Here is a 27,780-nt window from a genome sequence, read left to right on the forward strand (position 1 = left end):
CGGCTCAATGTCATCGTTGTCCTCTGATGCCTGGTCCTGAGAAGGACATGTTCGTCTGCCTGATGCTTGCAGTCCGGCAGAGTTTGAGTGGGCAACAGCGTAGGGCTCAATCTCTTCGCTTCCATCTGTTTCAGCAGGGGCGTTGTGCCGGGCCATACCTGTGCCGCGACAGCGCTCGTACAAGTAGAGAACAACCCCCATGCCAACACCATCAGGAGAGGCACAGCAACAGCCATGATGATGGCATTGACGTGGTAACTGTCATCTTCCTCAGTGATGATTGGGCCACCGGGAAGAGTGACAACGTCGATCCCTGTGGTAGACCCTGAACCTGGCCTGGTGTTTGTGTGCATCTCTGTGGGAATGTACAGGCTGGTGTGGTGGGGATGCGGACCTGTTGTGGTGGACATTTCGTCATATCTCCCCAGCCTGATCCCCTGTGGTGACCTGTCTGTGTTGGTCTGACAGATGGCCTTCCTCACGGTGGCAAGCCGAATGCCGCTCAGGTTGGCAGGTGACGCACACTTCAGTATGCCGGAACCAGAAATGTGGTCCAGGTTGGTAGACTACAGATGAACCAGGTGAGATTCACGTCACATTTCAGCTGATTGTCTACTAACGCCAGATGTAAGGTCTGGTTGTGACTCAGACGCAGGATTTGGCTGTCGATTGTGGTGATGCGGTTTGTTTGCAAACCTACAGTAACAAACTTCAGTGCTGTAAGCGGCAGGAGTGCGTCGACAGGCACAGAATGCAGGCGGTTCATGCTCAACGACAACCAGGCAATGACAGATAGGCCTCGGAATGCATGCTGGGATATGACGGAAATGGCGTTCCTTTGAAGGTTCAAGTCTCTTAACTTCTCAAGCCCATGGAATGTATCAGTTTCTGAGGATAAACAAACAGAATTACTGTTAGTCATTTTAAGTTTGCGGGGATTTACAGTATTTGATAATCAAGATGGCAACAGCAAACACCAAAAAAACCATGGAGTATCTAACATGATTCATCATGTAGATTATTTCATTAGGGGAGCGTGTGTCCAATTTGTTTTTATGTGTCCGTAAATAATTTCATCAGGTTGGTAAAGGACTGAATAGCAAAGTTCTTTCTATCACAAACATTTGTTTTTCAAGCTGACGTTTTGATGACCTTCCAAGTAACATCTAGGGTCAGTGCACAGTAAACCAGTCAGAATTGCCCTGATGAACGAAGATGACAGAAGGTCATCAAAACGTCGGCTTGAAAAATAAATGGTTGTGATAGAAAGAACTTTGCTATTCTGTTTTTGTGTGTGTTTGAATACAATCATAACTTTGGAATACCTGGTACTTTTGTATGTTGATAGGTTTTGATAAGACCTTGAAGTTAATAGGTTCTGGGCCCCCTGGCAGCTTGTTATGGTACTGCATCCAAACTTCCAAGATTTGATATCTTGTGTTCTGGACTCACTATGCTATGTTCATTTTGCATGGTAAATTTAGACAGCTCTTGAATTTGGAAGAAGTGACGTGAGTTTGGATCCACTAGCACCTTGCTGTGGGACTGCAGGTGCATTTGTTCAAAAATCTTTGGAGGAAGTTAACTATCAAAAAGGTTTACAAATTGTTGTGATTTTTGGTGCATAGGTACATGCTTGACATAATTAGATGCTAATTTTGCAAATCAGCATAAAATTTGCATGATTGATTAGGAAAGTTTATAGATACTTTGTACTTCATGAATGATACGACTCTCAGCAATCTGTAGACAATATAGCCGATGTATAGCTGTCATGTGCATGTCCTTGAACGTCCTTTTACTACCAGTACTTCAGTTTTCAATACATGTTGTATCACTGAAAGCATAAAACCATTTGGTAAAGCTATGAAATCTTGATGGGTCTTGTTTTTGAATTTCTGTGGGATAAAATCAAGCATGAAATAGAAATACGATTATTATGGATTGATTAATGATAATTTAATTAAGACTAAAGGAAATAGAAATATAAGTAGAAGTACAAACTCTAATTACTCTCCAACCAAAAAAAACTACAATGAGCACATGTCCGCAAGTTACATGTATACACACATACAGAATATTTTGTCATTCGATTGTGATATTAGGGAGCAAGAGCCCAAGATGTATTTATTCACATTTTTGTCAACGTACCAAGACTGGAGATGCGGTTGTCATCAAGGTAAAGCCTGAAGACCAATGGGAGACCTCGGAAGGCTCCGGGCTGTATCTTGGAAACGTTGGACTCTCGGACGTGAAGTGCGCTAACTTCTGGGCTGTTGGGGAAAGACCGCTCTAAAATCACCGGAGAACGGAGATGTTTGATGAAGATCGATTTGGTGGCTTTGTCGAAGTCAGTTGGTATCAAGTCAAGACATACGGGGAAGCTGTACTGTCCTCTGTATCCAATCCAGCTGCAGGGGGACCCCGCCCGTTTTTTGTCTGGGCAGAAACAGATGACTCGCCTGGTTAATCTGATTACAGTGGAGCGACAGCTGTCAGGGCACCGTAAAGCGGGTGCGGTCACGAGAAGTAAACGATTGGAAACCACGAGTAGGAAGTAGAGCAGTGCCGCGTTTCGCACCATCGTGGTTACTGATTTCTTTGCCGATATATGTTACCAAATATCATGTCTACATTCGTGATATATCTAGTAGGGCTGCTTGAATATACAAGAATTGACAGTTACACAATCAATTAAGTCTGAGGCACATGCACTTCAACCCTGTTCCAACAGGAGGGGGTGTGGCTTTTGAGGTTGGCACCAAAGTTCATTTCACATAATGGCTAAATGTCTTGCACTAGAACAACCAAATTTAGTGACTTTCCCGAAATACATCCAGCAGCAATTTTATATATTGTATTTGCAGTTACTGATTTCTCCTTTGCCGATATATGTTACCAAATATGACGTCTACATGAATGTGATATATCTAGTAGGGCTGCTTGAATATACATTTCATGTTACACAATAGATTAAGTCTGAGCCACATGCACTTCAACCTTATTCCAACAGGAGGGGGTGTGGCTTTTGAGGTTTGCACCAAATTTCATTTCACATAACGTCTGAATGTCTTGCACTAGAACAACCAAACTTGGTGACTTTCCCAGGAATACATCCAGCAACAATTTTATTTATTTAGGAGACTGAACTAAATGATTGGAAACCAGGAAGTACAGCAGTGTCATGTTTCGTGCCATTGTGGTTACTGATTTCTCCTTTGCCGATATATGTTACCAAATATGACGTCTACATGAATGTGATATATCTACATGTAGTAGGGCTGCTTGAATATACATTTCATGTTACACAATAGATTAAGTCTGAGCCACATGCACTTCAACCTTCTTCCAACAGGAGGAGGGGTGGCATTTTAGGTTGGCACCAAATTTCATTTCACATAACAGCTGAATGTCTTGCGCCAGAAAAACCAAATTTAGTGACTTTCCCAGAAATACATCCAACAACAATTTTATATATGTTGTATTTGCGGTTACTGATTTCTCCTTTGCCGATATATGTTACCAAATACCATGTCTACATTTCGTGATATATCTGGTAGGGCTGCTTGAATATACATTTCATGTTACACAATAGATTAAGTCTGAGCCACATGCACTTCAACCTTATTCCAACAGGAGGGGGTGTGGCTTTTGAGGTTGGCACCAAAGTTCATTTCACATAACGTCTGAACGTCTTGTGCTAGAACAACCAAACTTGGTGACTTTTCCTGAAATATTTCCAGTAACAATTTTTATGGCTTACGTGGTGTGGTGAAACATATAAAATTTGTTTTCCCTCATGTTTCTTCTCCTCCTCCTCCTTCTCCTGCCATTACTTTAAAATGGATTCAATTTCTTCATTTTGGGGCCAAATAACATGAAATTTGGCAAGAAGGTAGAGTGGCCAAATACCCACAGGTATTTTTTCATTTTCTGGATACAGGCTTTTAAAATTGTTTTATTTCTTTGTTTTTTTGTTGCCATTTTTTTTTACTTTGAGTAAAACACGCGATTGCAAGACTTGGTCCAAATTCCTAACTGACAGTTCTAAATAGAACAGTCTCACTCACTTAGTCTGGTTCTACCAGGGTTCTACATGTTCCAATGTAACAGCAGAAGACGTTGGAAGATTCCATTGTTGCATTGGGGTATAGACTATTGGATCATTTCACATGTTGGACAGGGGTGATTTAGGAACAGTCCATTTGGGTCCATTTTTGGTACCGGGGATGTTGTGAAGCCATCTGCTGCATTTGCTCCTGAGCAAATGTTGGCCTTTCTGCATGTAGTTTTAGTAAATGAATATTGTCAGGAAAATTATGAAAAATATGACTACATTTCAGACATTGATGAGTGCAGCCGACCAGACCTGAACGTTTGCAGAGGTGTGGCCCGATGTGTCAACACCCTGGCCAGTTACTACTGCACCTGTCCTGAACAGTACGACTTGATCAGGGGCAGACAGTGTACCAGTATGTACTGTATATTGTTTATTTGTTTATTTATTTAACCAGGACATACATGTCGCCTATTGGCGGTTTTCAAAGATTCCTGGGAGAATAACCCCAACAAAACTACATGACATTAAAGTTATAACAAAAGATTAAAGATGAAGTAACAAGTGTTACAAGTATCAAGTTCAGTTGTTAGAGTCATTGAGATGTTTTGTGAAAGTGCTATAGAATGATACACAGTTTTTTCTCTCTCTCTCTCTTTCTATTCAGTTTATCGTCAGTTGACAAAGTCACAAATACGACCCATTGCCAGCACGTACTAAACGCTACCAAAATAGCCCTCTACCGTATATTGTTAACCTGTTAAACGATGGCATTTAGTTAAGATAATTGTGACATTTAGATTATTAATTGGTATCTTTGATAATTAATGTGTATCTTTTAAATATGTAATTCTACCTTTTTATATATATATGCATTGCGTCTTTTGAATATGTATTCCAATTTTTAAATATGTATTGTCACCTGTTCGCAGTTTGTAAACTTTTAGAGCGATTGTTTATGTCAACTTGTGAAATTGGTATATGTACATGAACTCACAAATGAATTTAGCTAATAAGCTGCGATGAGTTTGTATTCGCAAAATGAATGAATAAACCATTCTATTGTTCCCCGTAACCAAGGGTTAGACGTGCTTGCACACTGGTGCTGTATAGGATATTATGTGCATTGTTAGTCTAGTCCTGATCTACATTGTATCCATACTTTCAATCCTACTGTCGAAAGTTTGAAATCTTTGACAACTAATTAGGCCGCACCAATGTATGTTCTTGATTCTAAGAATCTGCCCTTTAAGAGAGAGACACTGTTGTTACAGCACCTACATGTATGTTCATTCTTTTACAATTTTAAGTGTTAAAGCATAACACTGTCATAGGTACTCAGGCTTGAAATTCATTGTCGGGAATAGGTGCAATTGGGTGCACAAAAATTTTTTCGGGTGCACCATATGAAACAAAACCTAATTGCAGGTCTTTAATTTTACTGCTCCTCTTCTGAGCTTGAATCTAAAATGAGAGCTAACTTCAAAATCTTAAACATTGCTACAAGAAAGATTTTATTATTTTTTCTCATACTTAAAGACCAAGAATATCCGGTATACTATTATACACGTCTTCTAATGTTAAAAATTCTGGTGCACCGACAAAAAAAATCAGGTGCACAACTCCAATTTTGGGTGAACTAAGGTGCACATGAACCCCGAGTATTTCAAGCCCTGGTACTATAACAGCTCTAAAAAGATTACTGATGACATGTTGTTAGCCTGACTAAATCGCGCTCCTGGCGGCCGCCGCCCTAGGTTGGGGTGGGGGTCATTAACCTCCAGCCGAGAGCTTGTGTATACACAGGCTAACATGTTGTTACACCTTTACAGTTAAGAGTGGGTATGAGTGCATGTACCCCCAGAGAGCAGACTGTGACCATGAGTGTGTGAAGAGGCCAGGCCAGGGCCCAGACTCCTGTATGTGTCATGAGGGGTACAAGCTGGTCAACGGGAAGGACTGTGTCGGTAAGTGGGTTGGTGGAAAAAGTGGTCCAGTCCAGAATGGTCGGGGTGAGAATTCACACACATTTGTAAATTGTAAAATTGTTGAATCCTGTTGGAAAGACTTTATCACATGGTGGAATGCGAAAACACAATCTCAAATATGTTAATAGACAATAATAGACAAAAATTTTTTTATATGGACACATGTCAAACTCTCAGTTGAACATTTAAGCCATGTTGACGGTTAAGTATTATTTTGTCGACACACTGTACGCAATGAGACAGTAAGTTTAGGCTCACAGTTTGAAAACGTGTTGTTGTGAACAGGGTAAACCACCACACACAATGTATTTGACAATGTATGTTTGTATGTCAGTATTGTAAGGCCACACCAATTTAATTCCCTGGTTAACGGATTCGCCCGCTTCATTTTTTTCTGATTTGTAAATAAAAAAAAAATTCAGAATCAAGTGCAAAATGGTCAGATTCAGATTCAGCTTTATTCATATTGGCATGACATGTTAAATTTAAAAACATGAATTGAGCCAATATTTCACAACGTTTGAAATACAGTGTTTAAAACAGCGTTTTAAATAAAATATTTCACAACGTTTAAAATATTTTGCCCTGAGCAGTTGAAAACAGTCATTTTCTTCCTAGTTGTCACAGTTATTCCATCTTTCAATGCAATGGTATCATTAAAAGTTCAAAATTCATTGTTTAAATTTTGAACCAGCCTAGTGTGTTGACCTCATGGCTCCTATCGTACCATTTTGGGCCATAATAGGATGCCTAGGCCTGTTTTTATTTTTTTTTTCGCCCGCCCGCCTGCTCCATTATTTTTCTACAAAAATCCGTTAACCAAGAAATCAAATTGGTGTGGCCTAATAAATGAATAAAAGAAAGAAGAAAAAAATTATTTTCCTGACAGACATCAACGAGTGTAACGTGACGTCCACCTCGCCTTGCGGTGAGAACTCGCGCTGTGTGAACACTCGGGGCAGCTTCAGGTGTGAGTGCTCCACCTCCTTCAATATCAATGACATCGACAACATGGCCTGCACAGGTAAGCAGCTTTCCACCAACATGCCCTCATGTTGTGCCCTTTAAGCCTTGGTCACAACCCGCCGTACGTGCTTTTTGTCCGTACGTTTTTTGGGAGGCTACATCTGCTCCGTTTTTTCTGAAAACATGGGGAAGGAGTGGCATCGACACACGTCACTCGTACGTCACTCGCACGGTTTTGCAAGGTGTAAGAGTGTGGTCTGCACGCCACGTCTGGCCGTGAGCGGTTGTGTGCATCGTACGTTGCGCAAGTGGTGAGTTGTACGTGTTTACAATGTACGATCTCTGTGCGATTGCAACTTTACCGTACGTACGGGGCACGCACGTACTAGCACGCACTGGTGGTGAATCCGTAAACTTAAAGTTCTACGACGTGTCTGCGTGCTCTTAAATCCGCACGGATGCCCTGCGTTTGCCCACGTTTTTGCATGTAGACAGCACGCAGAAGCACGTATGGCGGGTTGTGACCGTCGCTTTACACGGCTTTCATTTTTTTTTTCACAATTTCATTATGTTCAACTTGGCATTTCATCAACCTAGACTGTAACTTTGGATTTTAATACTGTAACAGTGTGTGTGTGCTACAATAACATGATCATATCATCATCAAACTAACTAAACAGTTCATGCATTATGATTATGATCTTGTTCATTTTTCTTGCTTCAAACAGAGAACAATGGACATTGGGGTTCGTGGGGCCAGTACCACGTCTGTCAGAAGCACTGTGACTACTCCGCTATGACCCGCCGCAGACACTGCAACAACCCCGCACCATCATTCAACGGTGCCCCATGCAGGGGCTCTGGAACGCAGACGGTTTTGTGCGCCAAGTCCAACTGTGAAGGTATTGTTGATACAATTTGTATACCAGGGCTCGAAATTCATTTTTGGGAATAGGTGCACTAGTGCACCCAACCTAAAAATTTAGGTGCACAGAAAATTAATTTTTCGGGTTCACCATATAAAACAAAACCTAATTACAGATCTTACTGCTCCTCTTCTGAGCTTGAATATCTTAAATGGGAGCTAACGTTAACTTCAAAATCCTAAAGTACTACAACAAAGATTTTCTGACACTTAGATGCCAAGAATATCCAGTATTACTGTATGCATTTAATGTGTACAAAAATACCTACAAAAATATTTAGGTGCACCCACAGAAAAGAATTGGGTGGACAGCTCCAAATTTGGGTGCACTAAGGTGCACATGCACCCAGTATTTCGAGCCTTGCTGTACAGTCAAACTTGTCTAAGGAAAAGTGGTCTTCTTCTAATAGACCAGTGGTCTTTTTATACAAAAAGCTCGCTGGAAGACATTTGATAGAATGATGCACAATTTTTTTTTTTCCAAGAATTCGTTTTTGTTTTTCTTAAAAATGTTTTTGAACACATACAAGTTGAACAATTTTTTGCACAAAGTTACATTTTTTTTCATACAGACTACATATCTACAATCTACTAGTATGTACAAATGTAGAGCCTCAGAGCTTTAAAAGCAGTGAAAGACAGTTGATCATACAGACTCATGTGGTACAGGTTTCAACAATGATGATAATTTTGTTTACTGAAGGAAAACATATTGTTTTTGCTATGTTTCTTCTTCCTCTTCTTCTCCAAATAAATAAGGTCAATGACCTGATGTCTGTCACCATGGTAACTAAGTGTTGGGTTACATCATGTTGCAATTTTATAGCAAGAGGGATTTATGTTGATGCATCATTCTTGTTGTCAATGTTTGTCCGTAATTTACTGTTTGTCTGCCTGGGTATGATTTTTGTGGCTCAACGTCATACACTGTATGCAACTCTTACTCGGTTGGGTTAAGGCGGCCTAGGCTGATATTCATGTTTGAGTTCGGGCGTGTGTCTGCACGATGGCCACAGACATGTTTGGAACCCGAATCATGTTCCACCATGTTCGATATGACGTCATTAGAATAGAACACGTGTTCGAATTTGGGGTTACCGGCGGTCATTTGTATGTTTCCCCTGTAAACCTGTGTTGTTACGCATTTTGTTCACGGAGTATGACTTAAACGGCTTTACGCGCAGCTGAAAACAACATAATTGATCTTTAAAGTAATCCATGTTTACGTATTCATTAATCACTTTCTTATTAAATTTGGCTATTTTGCATAAATTTGGATGTTTTCTTACTGGGGCGATTTTTCAAACCAAATATGGCCAAAAATAGCTGTTTCTTGTGATTTTGACCCAAAACTGAGACAAAATAGCCTCGGACGAAAATACAACGATGGAAGGTGTTATTACCAACTGTGTGTAAATTCATAAAATAAACAGCTATTTTTATAGCCAAAATGTGTATTTCTAACCCAAAATCCAGGTGTAGAAAAACTGATTCAGAAGTAATTTTATTCAATGCGTTTCAAGTACAACTAAAACTGTGTGAAGTTGCGGTGCGACGAAGCTATCAAAAGTTACAAGCGTATGTATAGAATTATACTACTTTCCCATAAGCGTAGGACGCCTTAACCCAACCGAGTAGAATATAACCTTCAGCCTGCAAAGCTAGCTGTTTGTCACCAATACAGGGTTAGGCAGCAGTAGAGTTACCTGTCCGTGTTTCGGCTACAGTTTGTAATTGCTACCTTCCCAAGGTCAATAGTAACAGACACTATCATTCTTGTTGTGAAGCATTCATTTGTTAACCATCAAGACACACTAGATGTGTCATGATAGTGCCAAAGAAAGAGGCAAATCACTACTTTTCGTGGGTTAGTGCCGTGAAAGGGTTTTACTGACTCATCCACACATCCATTAGTGCATCTTTTCTGACAGTCGTTAAGCTGTGGTTGTTCTGAAAGTTTGGTGTAATGTAGAAAATGTCCCATTTCAGGCTGGGGCAGTGGCGTCTTGTAGACAATTTGGCTTCAAAGTAAGGACTTTTTGCTGGGGGGAGGATCTTTTGCGTGATGAGTAGATACAAAATAAGTCTACCGGTAACTTTTTAGTACAGAAATAAACCAAAAATTGATGGCAAATCGAATTGATCCCGACAGGTACCCATTACATACCTTCCATTAAACTAAGCTATCCAGACAAGTACAAAGCTTTGCCATCAAACCAAGTGTTTCTTGACAAATAGCTCACAATCATTATATAGCCAGGGCATTTTTTATGTGGAGACTGGCTACAGATAAGAGGTGTAGCAATTGTACCGTGGATTTTTAAGACTAATGCTGTTTCTTTTGCTCAAAGGGAAGGATTTGCCATAGGAAGTCCTACCTTTCAATCTTGATTTAGGTTTATTCAAATGCATTTTGCAGCATTGTGAAAACCTGTACTATATACAGGGCTTCCAGCTTAAACAGTCCTAACATCACATTGTTTCCTAAATTTCTTAAAAGGTTAAAGGATTTTAGGATGAGTATTTAAAAGAACTCCTTAACCAAAAAGACTGCTCTTGGGTGGGTGGGTGTTACGCGGAGGAATTCAGGAAGTGGTGTAATACCAGATTAATTACGTTTACCGAAGGAAAACATATTGTTTTTACTACGTTTCCTCTTCTTCTTCTTCTCCAAACAGTGACCTCTGATCTGACTGAACCAAACTGTCTTTCGCCATTATATTATAGTAACTGGTGTTGGGTTGCATAATGTTGCAATTTGATAGTAGGAGGGATTTAGACTCCTGTCACCATATGTGTGAATGTATTTGAGTAAGAATTAACAGAGCAGACCATAATTGTGAAGGTAAACATTATGCATTTGCTATATGCAAATATTACTTCTAGTTTACATCATACATCAATTTCTTTCTCCCCTCAGTTGACTGGGATGCTGATGAAAAGTCTGTCCATGTGACCTTTGAATCCATGTCTGCTCTGGAGGTGAGTAACAGTAACACAGGCCCAGAGATCAGGGACATTTGGCATAAGCCACACCAATTTAATTTGTCGTTTCTCAGATTTTTTCATAAAAAATATGGAGCGACAAGGCAAAATGAAAAAGGCATCCCAAGATAGACTTTCTGTCTAATTTCGTCCCCAGTGGGTCCAGAAGGAGGAAGAGTTTCGGCGCCTGGTGGTGAACGCTGTGAACCAGTACTGTGAGAAGGCCTGGAACTTTGCTGCCTGCTGCCCTACAACTCCTAATGGGACAAGGTGAGACCTGATATTAGCCTTGTTCACACGGAAATGCTTGAACTGTGATTTGGGTAACTCGCATTCCTCACATCTGGTCCACATGCCAGACATTCCTTTCAAACCGTGCCTGATCATGATTCTCCTAATCTACATTAGTTGTTTCGATGAAGGTTAGACATCCAGGTAATACGATATGCCAAAAAACAGTTACTCAAGCAACTGGATATGATTTTGAAAACGTCAGACGTTTCAGCTAGTATCCACTAGCTTTCGTCAGTGACTGAGAGACCAGAGGGGAAAGCAGGTTTATATACACAACCTGTTGATTGATATGCAAATAAAGTGAAGACAAATTTTTGGAAGTCGAAAAAGGAACAAAAGTCAGACAAGTCAAGACAAGATGATGCAAATTAGTCTGAAAGCTCCTGTTATACAGGACAGGAGCTTAAGTGTGAGCTCAAATGTGAGGAGCCCAATTGTAACAACACCTACATCGGAGAGACAAGTCGACCGCTTAAAGTAAGGTACAAAGAACATTGCCGATCTAGTGCCAACGGCTACTCCTCAGCTGTTTTCCACCACCTACAACACAACCAGGGTCACTCTTTCAAACTCGAGTCCACGGATGTCTTAGACCGCGAAACACGCTGGTGGGAACGGGGTGTTAAAGAGGCAATATATGAAAGAATGTACAACCCCACCCTCAACAGGGAAGGGGGGCTACGGGTCGATCTTTCCGGCACTTGGGATTTGGCACTCCCAGCCCCGAGGACAGACAACACTTAAGCTCCTGTCCTGTATAACAGGAGCTTTCAGACTAATTTGCATCATCTTGTCTTGACTTGTCTGACTTTTGTTCCTTTTTCGACTTCCAAAAATTTGTCTTCACTTTATTTGCATATCAATCAACAGGTTGTGTATATAAACCTGCTTTCCCCTCTGGTCTCTCAGTCACTGACGAAAGCTAGTGGATACTAGCTGAAACGTCTGACGTTTTCAAAATCATATCCAGTTGCTTGAGTAACTGTTTTTTGGCATACATTAGTTGTTGTTTGATGAAACACGCAAGGTAGCATGTTATAAATATCAGAGGTCAACGACCTGCTTGCTGGTGCCCCCCTCCCAGCGTATCTCGGCCGAATGCCTACATCCTGCCAGAGGCGGTGAAGCTCGTCCTATTTTATTTGACCATTACTGCTCTTGAAGTTGCTGCCACGTAAACTTTGGTATGCATAGGAATAAAGAAATATCACCCCGTAATCCATGTCCAAGTGAAGTCACATTGAAATCGCATTGCGTTCAGACGCAAATCACAATCTGGGGAAACTGGTTCGAAACCACCTCTCAAAGTGGTTTGGGATCGAGGCGCTTTCAATGTGATTTTGCACATTCAGATGGAGCCACTTGAAACCGGTTTTGGGGGAAACCACATGTCAAGCGCTTTCACTGATTCCGTCTGAGCAGGGCCATAGATTAAAGGGAGGGGAGCAAGGTAATAAGCCAGCTCATGGTTCCAACTGTGCATGTGTGGGGCAGTGCAACTGTCCAACTGTGGGGCAGTTTCCAGTATAATGAATTCCATTTCTGCAAAACTTTGAATCTAATGACCTCCTCTGTTAAACCATCCACATGCACTAGTTTCTTTTTCTATATCTTTGTTTCCATGTATGATGTACATGTAAGATGCAATGCTGTGCCTTTGGTAACTACATCCATGTTTTCAGCACCATGGAGAGGTCCAACAAAATGACGATTCTTTACTGTCTTATACTTTAAACACAAATAAATGCTTTGGGTATGGAGTTTGTGAAAGGCTTTGCTGCATTGAACGTTGTTTTCTATTTCTAGTCCTGGAGGCCGCCTTTGGTAATTACATCTATGTTTTCAGCACCATGTATATATCCCACAAATTGACGATTCTTTACTGACTTATACTTTAAACACAAATAAATGCTTTGGGTATGGAGTTTGTGAAAGGCTTTGCTGCATTGAACATTGTTTTCTATTTCTAGGCCTGGAGGATGCCTTTGGTAACTACATCTATGTTTTCAGCACCATGGATATATCCAACAAAATGACAATTATTTACTGTCTTATACTTTAAACACATATAAATGTTTTGGGTGTGGAGTTTGTGCAAGGCTGTGCTGAGTTGAATGTTGTTTTCTATTTCTAGGCCTGGATCTGGTCAGCTGGTGTCAGGGTCACAGGTCAAGTTCGTCCCAGGATTCCCCATGGTGTTCGAGGAAGAACTTGAGTGAGTATAGCTTTTCATTCATGTCTTGAACATAGGGATGTGTACCTAAACATTGCATCGGGTACAGGTACAAAGGATCAGGTACAGGTCTGGACTTGAACCTGTACCTAAACAATTCAACAAATTAACATGTTCTTCTGAACTCCTTCAACAACGAGAAAAACATTATTTAATGAACTTGACAGTTATGCATAGGTTTTTGTTTATGGAGAATGCTCAGACAAAATATGGGCAAAACTGACTCAGAGATGTTTTTGTTTTCATCTCCTACCAAGTGGCCTCATGCAACTCAAACCTAACCAAAGTGACATCTAGAGGGAGCGTATTTACTAACTAATTTGCAACAGATCTGTCAGCATAGTTAACACTGTCAGTCTGTAACACACACACATTCCTGTCTCTGGGACCCATTTTGGACCAGCTATTTCCCTATTTTAGGTCACAGATAAGCATATAATTAGTGGACCTCTATACAAGTACTGTACAAGTACCGAAGTACAGAAGGATTATGTATTTTGGACCTGTGCCAATCAATATTTCCCGGTACAGTATCGGTATAGCGTACTGGTACACATCCCTACTTGAACATGGTACCATTATGTTGGTATTGGTTAGGGCATTTAGCCAAGGACCCAGGTACTCAGGACCGACATGGACCGACATTGTGTCTGTTGGAAAGCCACTTTACGCCACATTCCTCACTTCACTCTGGTGGAAATAAGTACATGTACCTAGCTTTGGTTAGGTGCTCCCTCAGATAGGACAGTAAATGGAGGTCCACTCATGACATGAAGCACACTTCTCGAAAGAGTATAGGGGTCCTCTCCAGTCACTGAATGTGAGTCGTTCAAAATCTTACAGTCTTGCAGTATGGTCGCATCTGGGGTCATGAGTTAGCGAAAAATGGCAGCCACTACAGACCCTTGCGATTCAGCCCCACTGATTTTTACTGCCTCACAATTCAGCCCTTGGCCTTGTACAATTCAAAACATCATTTAATGCTTAGTTAAAATGCTTTTTCTTATCATTCTAAGGCCACACCAATTTAATGTCTTGGTTAACGGATTCACCCGCTTCATTTTTTCTGATTTGCAAATAAAAATAAAAATTCAGAATCAACTGCAAAATGCTCATATTTTGCCCTGAACAGTTGAAAATAGTCCTTTTCTACCTAGTTGTTACTGTTATTCCATCTTTTAATGCAGTGGTATCATTAAAAGTTCAAAATTCATTGTTTAAATTTTGAACCAGCCTGATGACAGATGTGTTGACTTCATGGCTCCTATCGTACCATTTTGGGCCATAATGGGATATCTAACCCTGTTGGGTTTTTTTCGCCCACCCGCTCCATTATTTTTGTAGAAAAATCCGTTAAACAAAGAAATTAAATTGGTATGCTTAAGATGTGACAGAAAAATGCATTAAACACACATTGCCAGGAGCATCTGATCAGTATTCAGTAAAGGTACCTTTTGCTTTATCAGTACTTTTAGAAATCCTTAAATTTAGTTTCTTCAGGTTGTTAGCACATAAATGGATTATACAGTTCTCTGTTGCACAACCAAAAGTGGGGAGTAGGCAGCAAAGAGATTACTCTTACAAGATAGGTAAATACTTTCAGTTATGGAACAAAGAACTTTATAATCCAATCCTTTTAGCAGACTTGGTTATGGAGATCTCTCTGTCTGAGACTGCTGTTTGAAGGCTTTTACAAATATTGCAAAGAGAGCACTTCAGTTCCACTGTGTCCTTGAAGGGCCTTGATGAAATACTAAATACAAGAGTGCCCCTGTTGTTTGACCACCCAGCTAAAAGCACTCTGATGTTGGAAGTTGCAGTCACAGCAGTTTTGACTGGAATGTTTGCGCTTTATCAGCATTATTACAGAACCATGTCATAAAGCAATGTTGCTGTATTTTTTACAGTTCTTAGGCCACACCAATTTAATTTCTTGGTTAACGGATTTTTCTAGAAAAATAATGGAGCGGGCGGGCGAAAAAATAAAGAAAGTAAAAACAGGCCTAGGCATCCTATTATGGCCCAAAATGGTACAATAGCAGCCATGAAGTCAACACACCAGGCTGGTTCAAAATTTAAACAATGAATTTTGAACTTTTAATGATACCATGCACTGCATTGAAAGATGGAATAACTGTGACAACTAGGACGAAAAGGACTATTCAACTGTTCAGGGCAAAATATGAGCATTTTGCAGTTGATTCTGATTTTTTTTTTTTTTTGCAAATCAGAAAAAAATGAAGTGGCGAATCCGTTAACGAAGAAATTAAATTGGAGTGGCCTAAGTAGCAAATGTGTAGTTCTTCACTAATAGCTGTTAGACCAAAACCACCAAAGAGTGTTATTATCAGTGTTAGATAACATTTAGCCAAGAGGCCCATGAGTGCGCATCACTTCATTGTAGTGAGGAAAGTCATGTAACAAGTCTGTCCAAAGGGCACAACATCAGGTGTGTCAGGGATTGAACCAGGGACCTCTTGGTTCCAATCAGCCAACCACTCTGACCAGTACACCATGCAATGCCACTAATGCCACTGATGCAATGCTGTATCATGGCATTATAAATGTCAACATTATCCAATCTGTTTTCAAATTTGATGTAATATTCCGCAACAGATTCTACCGCAATACCTGGGCCCAACTGTACTTACTATAGACATTACTTTGTTGCTGTCATTGTGTGTATTTTACCTCCATGAAAAATGGAGGTATTGTTTTTGGCATGTCTGTGTGTGTGTCTGAAAATCATAGAATCATAGAAAATCATAAATCAAACTAGATTATGCTAATTACGACCTTATTTCCATGGTCAATGAGACAAAAAAAAATTTACAAAAACTCATAATTATATTTCATGGAGGTGTGAGATCTCTGAATTCTTGTTATCTGTATGTTTTATATGGGAGAGTTATGCCTGAAATAAAGAATAAAGAAAATAAAACTGCTATGCAGATCTGATGTTTGAGAGCTGAGTGAGAGTTTTGCCATTCCTCTAGCCTACTTGAATGTGAGGTAGACTGTGTCTAGTCCATGTACTGTGGATCGAATGAACAGGTGGATGGGAAGATAAGACTGTTAATATGCTTTTTGGACGAGTTTAACCATCCTACCATACATAATGTATGGCAGCATTTTTCTTCATGCGATAAGCTCGGAAACACTTAGGGTATAGGATTTTCTTCTAACACAACCAGTAAGGTTCTCACCTGCTTACGTTTCGATGTCTATCAGACACCTTCCTCAGAGCTTCTGACTGGAGTTCTGCAACTCGCCGCTATTTAACGCCAAAGTAGGTGGCGCTTTTGCGGCGAGAATGCAATCCCAAACGTGGCTGAGCTTGTATCCCCCCTCGTCCCGGTTCATCACTGGTGTAGACTTCCTTATCCAGACTGCTTCTTTAATCCAACGGATTCTTCTGTTGTCCTCCCTATCTATGACCCTGGCACCCTCCCAGTCTATCACACAATTGTTTCTGGCAACATGGTCTGTGACTGCCAATTTCTTCTCTTCTTTTTGTGCTTGTTGTTTCTGGGAGCGTGTATATCTTACGGTTTCGCTGTTGTCTGCCTCTTTTCTGTGTTCTTCCAGTCTTTTGCCAAAGGTCCTGCCAGTTTCTCCAATATACACTTGATCACAGCTTTTGCATGGTATTTTATATACGCAGTCTGTTTTCACGTGGTCCCCCATCTTGTCCTTGGGGTGGACAAGCAGGTTCCTCAATGTTGTTTTTGGTTTCACTGCTGTGGATACCTGGTGTTTCCTGAATACCCTTTCTAGTGGTTCGGTTACTCCTTTCACATATGGGATAATCACCATGGCCCTAGTTTTCTCCCCCTCTTTCCTGTTCTTCTCTGTCTGCTTTGACCTCTTCCCTTTCCGTTCCACCTTCCGAAAGGTCCATTCCGGGTACCCACAACGGACAAGGGCTCTTCTGATGTGCTGTGTTTCTCTTTCCTTGTCCTCCTCCTCTGTCACCACAGAGTTACATCTGTCCATAAGGGTGCGGATGACTCCCAGTTTCTGGTGCAGTGGATGGTGGGACTTGAAGTTGAGATACTGGTTTGGGATTGCATTCTCGCCGCAAAAGCGCCACCTACTTTGGCGTTAAATAGCGGCGAGTTGCAGAACTCCAGTCAGAAGCTCTGAGGAAGGTGTCTGATAGACATCGAAACGTAAGCAGGTGAGAACCTTACTGGTTGTGTTAGAAGAAAATCCTATACCCTAAGTATCTTCCAACCTGATGAAATTATTTACGGAAACTCGGAAACACTTTTAGTCACTCTGAAATGTGTCTTGAACATGTAAGAAATGCAAAATAAGTGTCCCCGACCAATTTTCTGTTAAAAGTGTTATTTTGATACAGTTAGGAATACAATGTACATGTATGTAGATGATACAGGTTGTATTTTATTTATGTCATACCCACCCAAGAAAACGTGCCTTTCAATGCGAAATAAGCAAAAATTTGGTGTCCCTAAACCAAATAATGCAACAACATCAATTCCAACGTCCGAATTTTGTATTCGAATTTCGAAAGCGGTGCACGCGGTTAGGGCGAAATGCGTTCAAATCGTTGTATTGAACATTTGGAAGGCCGGGCCGTACGCGTTAAGAACCCCCCGGCCGTACCGCTAGTTATCACACGGGCCGGAACACTTGTATCGAAACGTAATCGTGGCCCAGGTAGGACATAATGTCTAGTACAGGTATACTAGCAAAGCAAAGCACAGGAAAGAAGACAGTGGAAAGCTGTGGGGGCCCGCATAGTCGACAGATGAGAGCGGCGAAGATGATCACAATAATGATACATGTAGACCACGTACATTTGTATCAGTCAAGTACTTTTGCCTTCCTCTCACTCAGAAACTCTGGCACAATCAGTCTACCTAAAGCCCGGACTAAGAGACTTAGCAAGTTGTTCCTTCATTGCGCTGTTTGCCTCTATAACAAGACAATTCAGCAGTAGTGATATACATTTTGTAGCATCTAGCTAAATCCTACGTGATAACTGCATATTTTGTGCAAATTTTGTCTTCATAGTGTGTTTGCCTATGATGTTTCATGTGTACAATGAAGAGTGTCACAAATCATTGTTTTTAATGCTCTTTGTACTTAATATGTAATACGGACGAAATTCGTACTCTCCTAGCAGAGGTTGTGGGGAATGATCGTTACCTTTTTATATATGGCCGTTTTTTTTGTCCTGATCCCCACCAACGGTGGCTAATGGAGCTTCTCTGGCTAATGGATACTGTCTGGCCAATTTGATACTGTCTTTTTGCCACCGAGAGGGATCTGCTTGGAGATTACGAAATTCGGCTATTTGCCCGTGAGAGCCTTACGGAATAAAAAAGTTTGAAATTTGAATTTGAATTGGTAACATGTACATCTCCCTAATATTCTTTTCCCCCAGACTTGCGGTGGTGGTGACCCCTCTGAAGGTGAACGACCTGTGCTCCAGCTGGGATGAGAGCCCACATTATCACAACATCCGTCCCGTGCCCACCTTCACCCACCTGGACCAGGACGTCCTGAGGGCTGCACTCAGCGCACACCAGGAGAGCTACGACCACGAGGGCATGGAAGGGGTTAGTAAAGTACCCGAAATTCATTTAAGGCCATGTTGATTTGAGTATATGGATGACATCCTCTTGGAACCTCAAAACTGATGCGAGCGTGCAAATGAAAAAAAGTTTGGCCAAGAACAAAAAGTTGCCTTGGTTATGAAATCTACGTGGTCAAGAAGGTTGGACAAATGACTAAACACACAGAGTATGGTATGGCAAATAATAGAATCTTTGTTTTCATTTCTTCACATTTTCTTCTTTTCCTTTGGAATTGATTTTGGCATTGTAAGACACTAGTATCTTTTTTTTTTGCAATCTTCGGCATATATTTGCTAATTTTGCAGTAACTGTTGCTTTGTACGATTTACAGTATGGTCGAATTTTTTTCTTTTTGAAAGCGGACAAAAATGTATTTGCACATTCAACATCTAACACCAATCTCTGCATATTTTAGAGCTTTACACAGTCCCCTTTGCTTGTATTTTATGCTATCGCCAGCCTACTTTGTTTTTTGCTTCACACTGATTTTATTTTATACCTCTTTGTTTCGTTTCGCTCCGTTTCACCCCTTTTTGTCCCATTTTGTTCCTTTCTGCTCCATTTTGCACTTTCTGTACACCCTCCAGTGATGGATAGTGGGCTTAACTTCCCATCAGCCTGTTCATCAAATCCACAGCACATGATCCTGAGCTAGACACAGTCTGTCTCACATTCAGGTAGATTAGAGTGCGAGCCCTCCAGACAGAACATATCCATGCTAGTACCTTGCCAAAAGAAGATAGTTAGCTGTTAGGCCACACCAATTTAATTTCTTGGTTAACGGATTCGCCCGCTTCATTTTTTTGTGATTTGCAAATAAAAATAAAAATTCAGAATCAACTGCAAAATGCTCCTATTTTGCCCTGAACATATGAAAACAGTCCTTTTCATCCTAGTTGTTATAGTTACAAATGTATTCCATCTTTCAATGCAATGGTATCATTAAAAGTTCATTCATTGTTTAAATTTTGAACCAGCCTGGTGTGTTGACTTCATGGCTCCTATCGTACCATTTTGGGCCATAATAGGATGCCTAGGCCTGTTTTTATTTCTATTTTTTTTCGCCCGCCCGCTCCATTATTTTTCAAGAAAAATCCGTTAACCAAGAAATTAAATTGGTGTGGCCTTAGCGTGCCCAAACTGTTTTTTATGTGTTAGAAACAAGGTAATTTCAGGAGGCTAGTTTCATCCCCAGTATATTGATTTACTGAATTAAGAACACTAGGAAGCTATGCGTGGATTACAAGTATTGATCAAAAACACTGTTATTAACATCTTTAATATACAAGAAAACGAGACAATCGATAAAAATAGAGGAAGCATTATTCATCATGTCAATTTTATAATCCCCTTTGCCTCGTAATAATCGTAATAAAAATAAATTGCTTGATACACAAAAAAGCTAATTTGAAACCTGATAGAAAATTGGAACAACATCAATCATTGTGCCATTTGACTGTTAATATTAGGGATGAAACTCTTCATCCACGCTGGGTTTAGGAAGAGTTGACCTTAAATTACCCCTAGATACCTAATTGGTCGCAATGGGACAGTGTCAATCATAAGAAAGAATGTATAAGAATAAGATAACATAAATCTGCTTATTGATAATTCCAAGTACAGAATTAACAGAATTTCTTACATTGCATTATTATATTTTTCTGTGTATATCAAAGGAGGGATAACATTTGGTCATTATGAACAACTTAATTAAGTGTAGGCATATAGTTTAAGTTCACACATAACCCTGTTAAAGTACATGTAATAACTTTATTGCACAACAATTGTACAAGTAAAAGGTGCAACTGCAATGTGTTACCTAACAACAATGTTAGGAGACTCATTCTACAAGGACTGTGTCATAAAATAAGGGACTATATTCTTGTAAAGTTATTGGAATTTCTTTTAATTTGTGTGAGAAGATCTAGACCCAGAAATAGTCACAACGGCTAAAAAGGTCTGATTCTGTGACTATTGAATGTCTCATTGGAACCTTGGACACAGAATCAGATTGCGTTTCAAACTTTCATAATTCTACAAACACAGATAAACTTTCAAGATAAGGATTTCATTTGTTAGTTTTTGGACTTTGAAAAGATAATGCTAGATTGAAATTTTGAGTCAGAGGGTTGTACCATTGTTCAAAATGTTTGAATACCTTCTAACTCTTAACCATGGCTGCAGGGCGTCTGGCTAGTGTTCAGGAGGCCAAATTTGGGAATAGACCAGTTTACCTTTTGGGGATTGCTAGAACTGCTTATGTCACGGGGGAGACATTTCGAATAGAACGTCATTCTAGAACCCTGAAGTTGAACGCAGATTTTGCTTGTGATGTCCCCCTGGCAGATAACTATGATGGTCTGCATTCTGCTCTCTTATACCAGGATCAGCTATCTGCTGAGATTGGGTGGAAGGACACAGATGACAGCCATCCTTTCGCGAAGTCTTGATAAGCTTTAGACTGATTGTACGAGCCCAGGTCAGAAACTTTCAGAAATCAGAGTTACACACGTCAGTAAATCTACCAGAGGGACAATGCAAGCGAAAGCCGGTTCTAAAATCATGTTTCGAAATGTCCCCCCTGTGATCAGTGAAAGGTAAACTCCCCGTCTATTGGGTTTAACCTAGGGCTGCGTACCTGGACCGGTACGGACCGGAAAAATAGTATCGGTCCGGTCCGAAAAAACCAAACGTCGGTGGACCGGTTTTTTGGAACAAAAATTCATACTTGATCACTAAACACAAGGAGGCCTGCCAGGAAAATGAACATCCAGCGTTAAAATAAAGAGATTTACCTTAGTTTCCGTCTCTGAGAACTAGTGAGAAGTGAGATAGGAAACCTAGTTATATCATCCATGGTTATATTTGATGTTCTTTGAAAGATACAGGACATATTGTCAACACTTTATTCATGTTTCAGTCATTATTGAAGACTTTCAGTAGAACATGTGACGCGCGTGAATTTTCAGGTACAGGTACAGGTCCGGACCTGGACCTAAACCTCTGTACCTGTACCTGTACCTGATGTTACGAAAAGGTACGCAGCACTAGTTTAACCTAACCTCCCCACCCCCAGGTGATGGGCAGTAGGGTGGTGAAGATGACCCTGGGGACAGGACTGCTCCCGGACGAGCCCTACCCTGCCGGCTGGATGATTGGGGTCATTGTCGTGCTGTCCATCCTGGGAGTCGGACTGGTCATCGGAATCGTGGTGGCCATCATGAAGCAGTGGGTAGCGCTTCTTGTGTTTGATACATACATTGTATGAGCCTGCATGCCCTTTTCCATAGAGCATAATTGTAGCCTGCATAGCATGCCAAAAACTGGTGGTTTTGGGGGTCTCCATGGTCTTTGGGAGCTTTTATGTGCTACTTTCTGATTGCATATAGACAACATAGTCATAGCCGGTCTGGTTGAATGACCCGTTTTTACGAATTATGTATAAAAGGGTGTTTTACAGCTTGATCATGAGGCAGTTTACAGGATAAGTCTAATATTTCTAACTTGATGTTATTTTTGTATCGCCGCAGTGCTATCCCCAACAGCCTGCCCTACAGTAATGAGTGGGACATCGACAGCACCAGTACCAGTGAGACTGACATCGGGGAGGCCTGGCCTAATCCTAACGTAGTCGGGTCTTCTGACACCTAAGGAGCTGGTCACATTTGTCGTAGGATCGTCGTACGAGGATATTTCAATTTATTCAATTTTTTTTCAATTTATTCAATCAAGCAAAATTGTACAAGAGCAGGAGATGCTGATGCACACCTGAATTGTGTCTTCAATTTTTACAATTGATAAAACCAAAAAAGACACAGAAAACACACTATATACAAATATGTACAAACGCTATTCAATCTACAACAGGAAATAGCAGACATGGGTTTTCAATATCAACCACTGTTATTGTAAAGTCTTACTGCACAATGTAAAAAAGACTTTTTTCAGGCGTAGAGTCCTGGCTTTAGGCAATGTGAACATGTTGCTGCTCCTTAGGCCACACCAATTTAATTTCTTGGTTAACGGATTCGCCTCTTCATTTTTTCCTGATTTGCAAATAAAAATAAAAATTCAGAATCAACTGCAAAATGCTCATATTTTGCCCTGAACAGTTGAAAACAGTCCTTTTCTTACTACTTGTTATGGTCATTCCATCTTTCAATGCAGTGCTACCATTAGAAGTTAAAAATTCATTGTTTAAATTTTGAACCAGCCTGGTGTGTTGACTTCATGGCTCCTATCATACCATTTTGGGCCATAGTAGGATGCCTAGGCCTGTTTTTATTTTTATTTTTTTTTCGCCCGCCCGCTCCATTATTTTTCTGGAAAAATCCGTTAACCAAGAAAATAAATTGGTGTGGCCTTAGCTGACATTCTTGGAATAGTCATATATGTGAAGTACAAAATCCAGCAGTATTGTTACCAAAATGGCAGTTAGATCCTTGTTGGCATTAATCTTTTTAGTCATTTATTTATTTCGCACAAAAAGAAGATACAAGGTGAAGTAAATTAAATTAAAAACACTGTGCAGGAGAAGATAAGCCTTAAAGGCTTGTACAAGCCCTTCTCCTTAAACATAACAAAACAATCACAATTAAACTGATTAACCAATTGAAAATACTTTAATGAGAATCAAGGCAAATGAAGAGAAAATATAAACATATCGTAAATAAGTACCCATTATATTGTTGTTGGCTTCTTCTTCCCGTCCGAAGATCATGTACCCATTATACATGTACAGTTAAAAACAAAATTATAGCAAAATAAATGAAGAAGCTAAGTGACACTTGAATAAATCAAACCAAGAGGTTCTATCACCAACCTGCTTGAGAATCCTACGACATCAAAACCGTACGACGACCAATATACGACGAATGTGACATAGCCTTCTCCAACTGACCACCATGATAACAGAATGACGAAGGCCATTGAAATTTACAACGACTTGAATTAAACCTTCTATTTTAACAGCTTTTTTTCTGTCTAAATGCATGCAAAAGTTTTACCATTTACTATAACATATATCAACCAATTTTTGCATGCCTGGATGTTTATAGTTTTAAGAAGACAAGAAGTTACCAAAAATCTAATGAAGTTGAAATTGACTTTAGGCCACACCAATTTGTTTCTCGGATTTTTTCAGAATAAATATGAAGCAACAGGGGAAAATAAAAAAAAACAGGCCAAGGCCATGATAGCCAGAAATGTTACAATATGAGCCATGAAGTGAACATACCAGGCTGGTTTATAATTAAGACAATAGATTTTGAACTTTTAATGAAACAAAAATTGCATTGAAAAACTTTAACAAGTACAACTTTAACTTCAACCTTTGGGGCCAAAATATGTCTTTCATTGAGCATTTTGCAGTTGATTTTGCAAATCAGAAAAAAATGGACAGGGCAAATCCGAGAAACAACAAATTAAATTGGTGTGGCCTTATTATTCAATGTTGACTTTGATGCAATTACGTACACAAAACTGAAATGATAATCAAAAGCAATACAATTGGACATTTCATCAAAGAAGCCATAATTTCAAATCATCATAAATCTAAACGTATCATTTCTTTTAATTGGCTGAATTGATCGCATTTTGAAACAACTGGTTTAAATTTGTAGCATTAGGGAAAGGACAAAATGGAAATGGATACAGTAACACATAAAATGTAATGAGTTTATTAATTTGGATGAGATAATTTTTTTTCATTTCTTATTTCATATTCTGATATATTGGAACAGCATTTTGAAACAACTGGTTTAAATTTGTAGCAATTGGAAAAGGCAAAATGGGAATGGAAACTACACACAAAATGTAATGAAGAGTTTATTAATTGGGATGAGATGATTTTTTTTCATTTCTTAAGTATATTCTGATATGTTGGAACAGTATTAATGGTTGTACAGTTTTGAAATTTTAACTCATTATGCAACAGCGCAGACTAGAAAAGTCTGGATCAACGTGGTTTTTACATACATTACAACCTTGCAAATTCTTATCATAGCATTGGTAAACTTTACCGTCAAAATTAGGAGTTTGTACAATTATTAAGTTGGAAATTCAATGTATTTCTAAAAAAAGGCAGCCAGAGAAATGTGTACCAGGCCATTATAGAAACTTTGGAAATTTAATTTAGATAATTAAGTTAATTTAGATAAGGCCACAACAAGTAAATTTTATGGATGACATACTCCACATACTTCTAATGCGAGCGGGCAAAAAAAAACAAGACGGGCTCAAAAAAACAAAATTCCTATATTTTCAAATTTTGACATCATGAACCCTGTTAAACAATATATGATACCTGTATTATGCTAACTTTACTGCCATCTACAACATCCATTTGTCACTGACAGAGCTTTGAAAAAGAAAAGTTTTCAATAATTGTACAAATGGTTTTGATTCAGTGGGAACATATAAAGGGAATGAAATACATCACTGCATCAAAGAAAAAATCAAAACAATAAATCAGAGCCTTGTCTTGTCTCCTCTCTTCATGTTTATCTGCCATACACGTTCCGGCATGGCAAGGCATGCCATTTGTCCCATTTTCGGCAGGGGCAACAAATTTTTTTTTCCCAAAATCATTCGAAAATTAATGCCCTTGTTGATGTCAACCATAGAAATTACTTGCTGTGGCCTAATTTGATCATCTTATGTCCATGTGCATGAATATAAACATAACAAATACATGTATATCTGTACTACAATTTGAGTGTACTATCATTCAGACTTTACCTCTTGTGTGAGAATAAACTGTCAAACTTTAAATTTTGTGGGATGTTTTCTTTTTTCGTCCTACATGTAGGTGATCGTATACCATGCTGGGTTGCTAGCTAAGGGTAAAATAAATATTAATGCAGACAAGTTTTGGTTATTAAAACTGAAGAAAAATGAAGCTAAATATTGCAGAAACGGTTACGAATTATGATCCATTCTTCACATCTGATTGTTTTATGAAATTGTGAGCTGACACAAAAATCTCCCAGATTATATCCGGCATATTCTAGGTTTGGTCTTACAAGCGACGTGTGTGCAAGTGATTTTACCTTTGTTGCACATGACCACAGATTGCGCCTAATCACTCCCAATGTCTGTTTGGCCTTCGCAGTGATGTTGTTAACATGGGTTCCCCACTTAGGCTACTTGTCAATGTAGCACCGAGATACGGATGGGTTTTTGTTGTTGCCAAAGTTTGACCACAGAACAGATAGCTAGTTATATGTGGGGTTCGTTTGTTGGATGGACGAAAGTAATCTATGAAAACAAACGCGCAGAAACACGAAGAAAGAAAGAAAATCCTACCTCTTTACGCGCTTGATCGTGCTTCAGGACCTGAAAGAAACTATTTATGTTAATGTGCGCCTTTATTTGCTGGAGAAAATTGTTTTGTTGTTCGTTTTCTTGTGAGACCGTCCGTTGTGTGGCCGCCTCCTAACACGGCAAGTCTTCGAATGATACTGAATTCGAACATGTAAACAACTTTTTAAATTTGCTGCTTAGCAACCACTTGTTGTCGCACATTCGAACCTGTAAACAACCCTGTTGCTTAGCAATTGTTTGTTGTCACGGATTCAAATTTAACGGTTTTCTAGCGCAGTATAAGAGAGAATCAGACACTACCGATGAAAACAAACGCGCAAAACATGTAGCTAATAAGGAAAAGAAATAAAATCCTACCTCTTGACAGGTGCCCAGGTCCAGAAAAATGATATATCTTAAATTTTTACCTTTATCTTGTTGTGTAGCCGCCTACTAGCACTGTTATTTCCTCGGATGATGCAGAATTTGAACCCGTAAACAACCTTGCTGCTTACTAACCCTTGTTGTCACGCATTCAAATTTGACGGTCTTCTAACGCAGTAACGTTACACACCAATAACGAAACCAACCAATGAAAATAAGCGCGCAAAACACGAGAAAAGTAAAGAAAATCCTAGATATTTGGGCCTAAAGCTGTCTAAGGACATGAAATAAATGTGGCTTTGTTTACTATTTATAATTTAACGGTCTTCTAGACTATCTCAGTACACACAGAGAACAAAACCGATCTCGAGCGATGAAAACAAGCGCGTATACAACACGACTAAAGGAAAGAAAATCCTACCTCTTTTTAGGCCTACAGGTTCCCAAGGTCCTGAAAGACATGATTTATGTTAAACGTGTGCCTTTATTTGCTGTTGAAATGTGTTTTTTTGTTTTGTTGATCCTTTTCTTGAGAGCGATCTTGTTTTGTGTCCACCTCATAGCAAGGCCAGTCTTCGAATGATACCGAATTCGAACATAAACAACCCCTGTTGCTTAGTAACTGTATGTAACCTCAGATGACCCCAGGTGTGCCATTTGCTCTAGAACGTCTCACGTGAATCAAGAAGCTGGCATAGCGCATTTCTATGTCTATAAAATCTTGCTGCTTGGCAGTTGTTTGTTGTCGCGCATTCAAATTTAACGGTCTTCTAGCGCAGCATACGGAGAAAACAAGAGTTCCACAATCTCATACCTTCGCCAAGTGATGTTCACGTTTAGATGTATGTTTGGACCTGTAGCGTTGATATGATAGGTTGCATGTGGTGTGAATGGTCGCCTATGGACAGTTTTTTTCCCTACATTTTCGACTTTTTTTGCCAAATTATACCTATACTGTGCTTAGTTTACTACCAACTATTATCAAGTTAATTTGTCACTGAAACAACTTTGAAAAATAAAAGATTTCAATCACTGTACAA

The 27,780-nt window shown here is 39.7% G+C and overlaps 1 protein-coding gene across 1 annotated transcript in view; it reads left to right on the forward strand.

The window, feature by feature from the left end:
* The window catches only part of LOC109483246 (fibrillin-2-like), a 33,784-nt gene extending 10,987 nt beyond the window's left edge, over positions 1-22,797 (forward strand). Inside the window, exons 10-19 of the mRNA XM_019786235.1 lie at positions 4,344-4,472; positions 5,890-6,024; positions 6,935-7,069; positions 7,740-7,913; positions 10,857-10,918; positions 11,079-11,191; positions 13,350-13,430; positions 18,862-19,036; positions 22,131-22,282; positions 22,585-22,797. Coding sequence (XP_019641794.1) covers positions 4,344-4,472; positions 5,890-6,024; positions 6,935-7,069; positions 7,740-7,913; positions 10,857-10,918; positions 11,079-11,191; positions 13,350-13,430; positions 18,862-19,036; positions 22,131-22,282; positions 22,585-22,705 — 1,277 coding nt within the window. The 3' untranslated portion in view covers positions 22,706-22,797. The remainder of the gene's footprint in view (positions 1-4,343; positions 4,473-5,889; positions 6,025-6,934; positions 7,070-7,739; positions 7,914-10,856; positions 10,919-11,078; positions 11,192-13,349; positions 13,431-18,861; positions 19,037-22,130; positions 22,283-22,584) is intronic.
* The last annotated feature ends 4,983 nt before the right edge of the window (positions 22,798-27,780 follow it).

The sequence above is a fragment of the Branchiostoma belcheri genome, unplaced genomic scaffold, assembly GCF_001625305.1.
Source record: "Branchiostoma belcheri isolate BF01 breed outbred unplaced genomic scaffold, Haploidv18h27 scaffold63, whole genome shotgun sequence".
Classification (NCBI taxonomy): domain Eukaryota; kingdom Metazoa; phylum Chordata; class Leptocardii; order Amphioxiformes; family Branchiostomatidae; genus Branchiostoma; species Branchiostoma belcheri.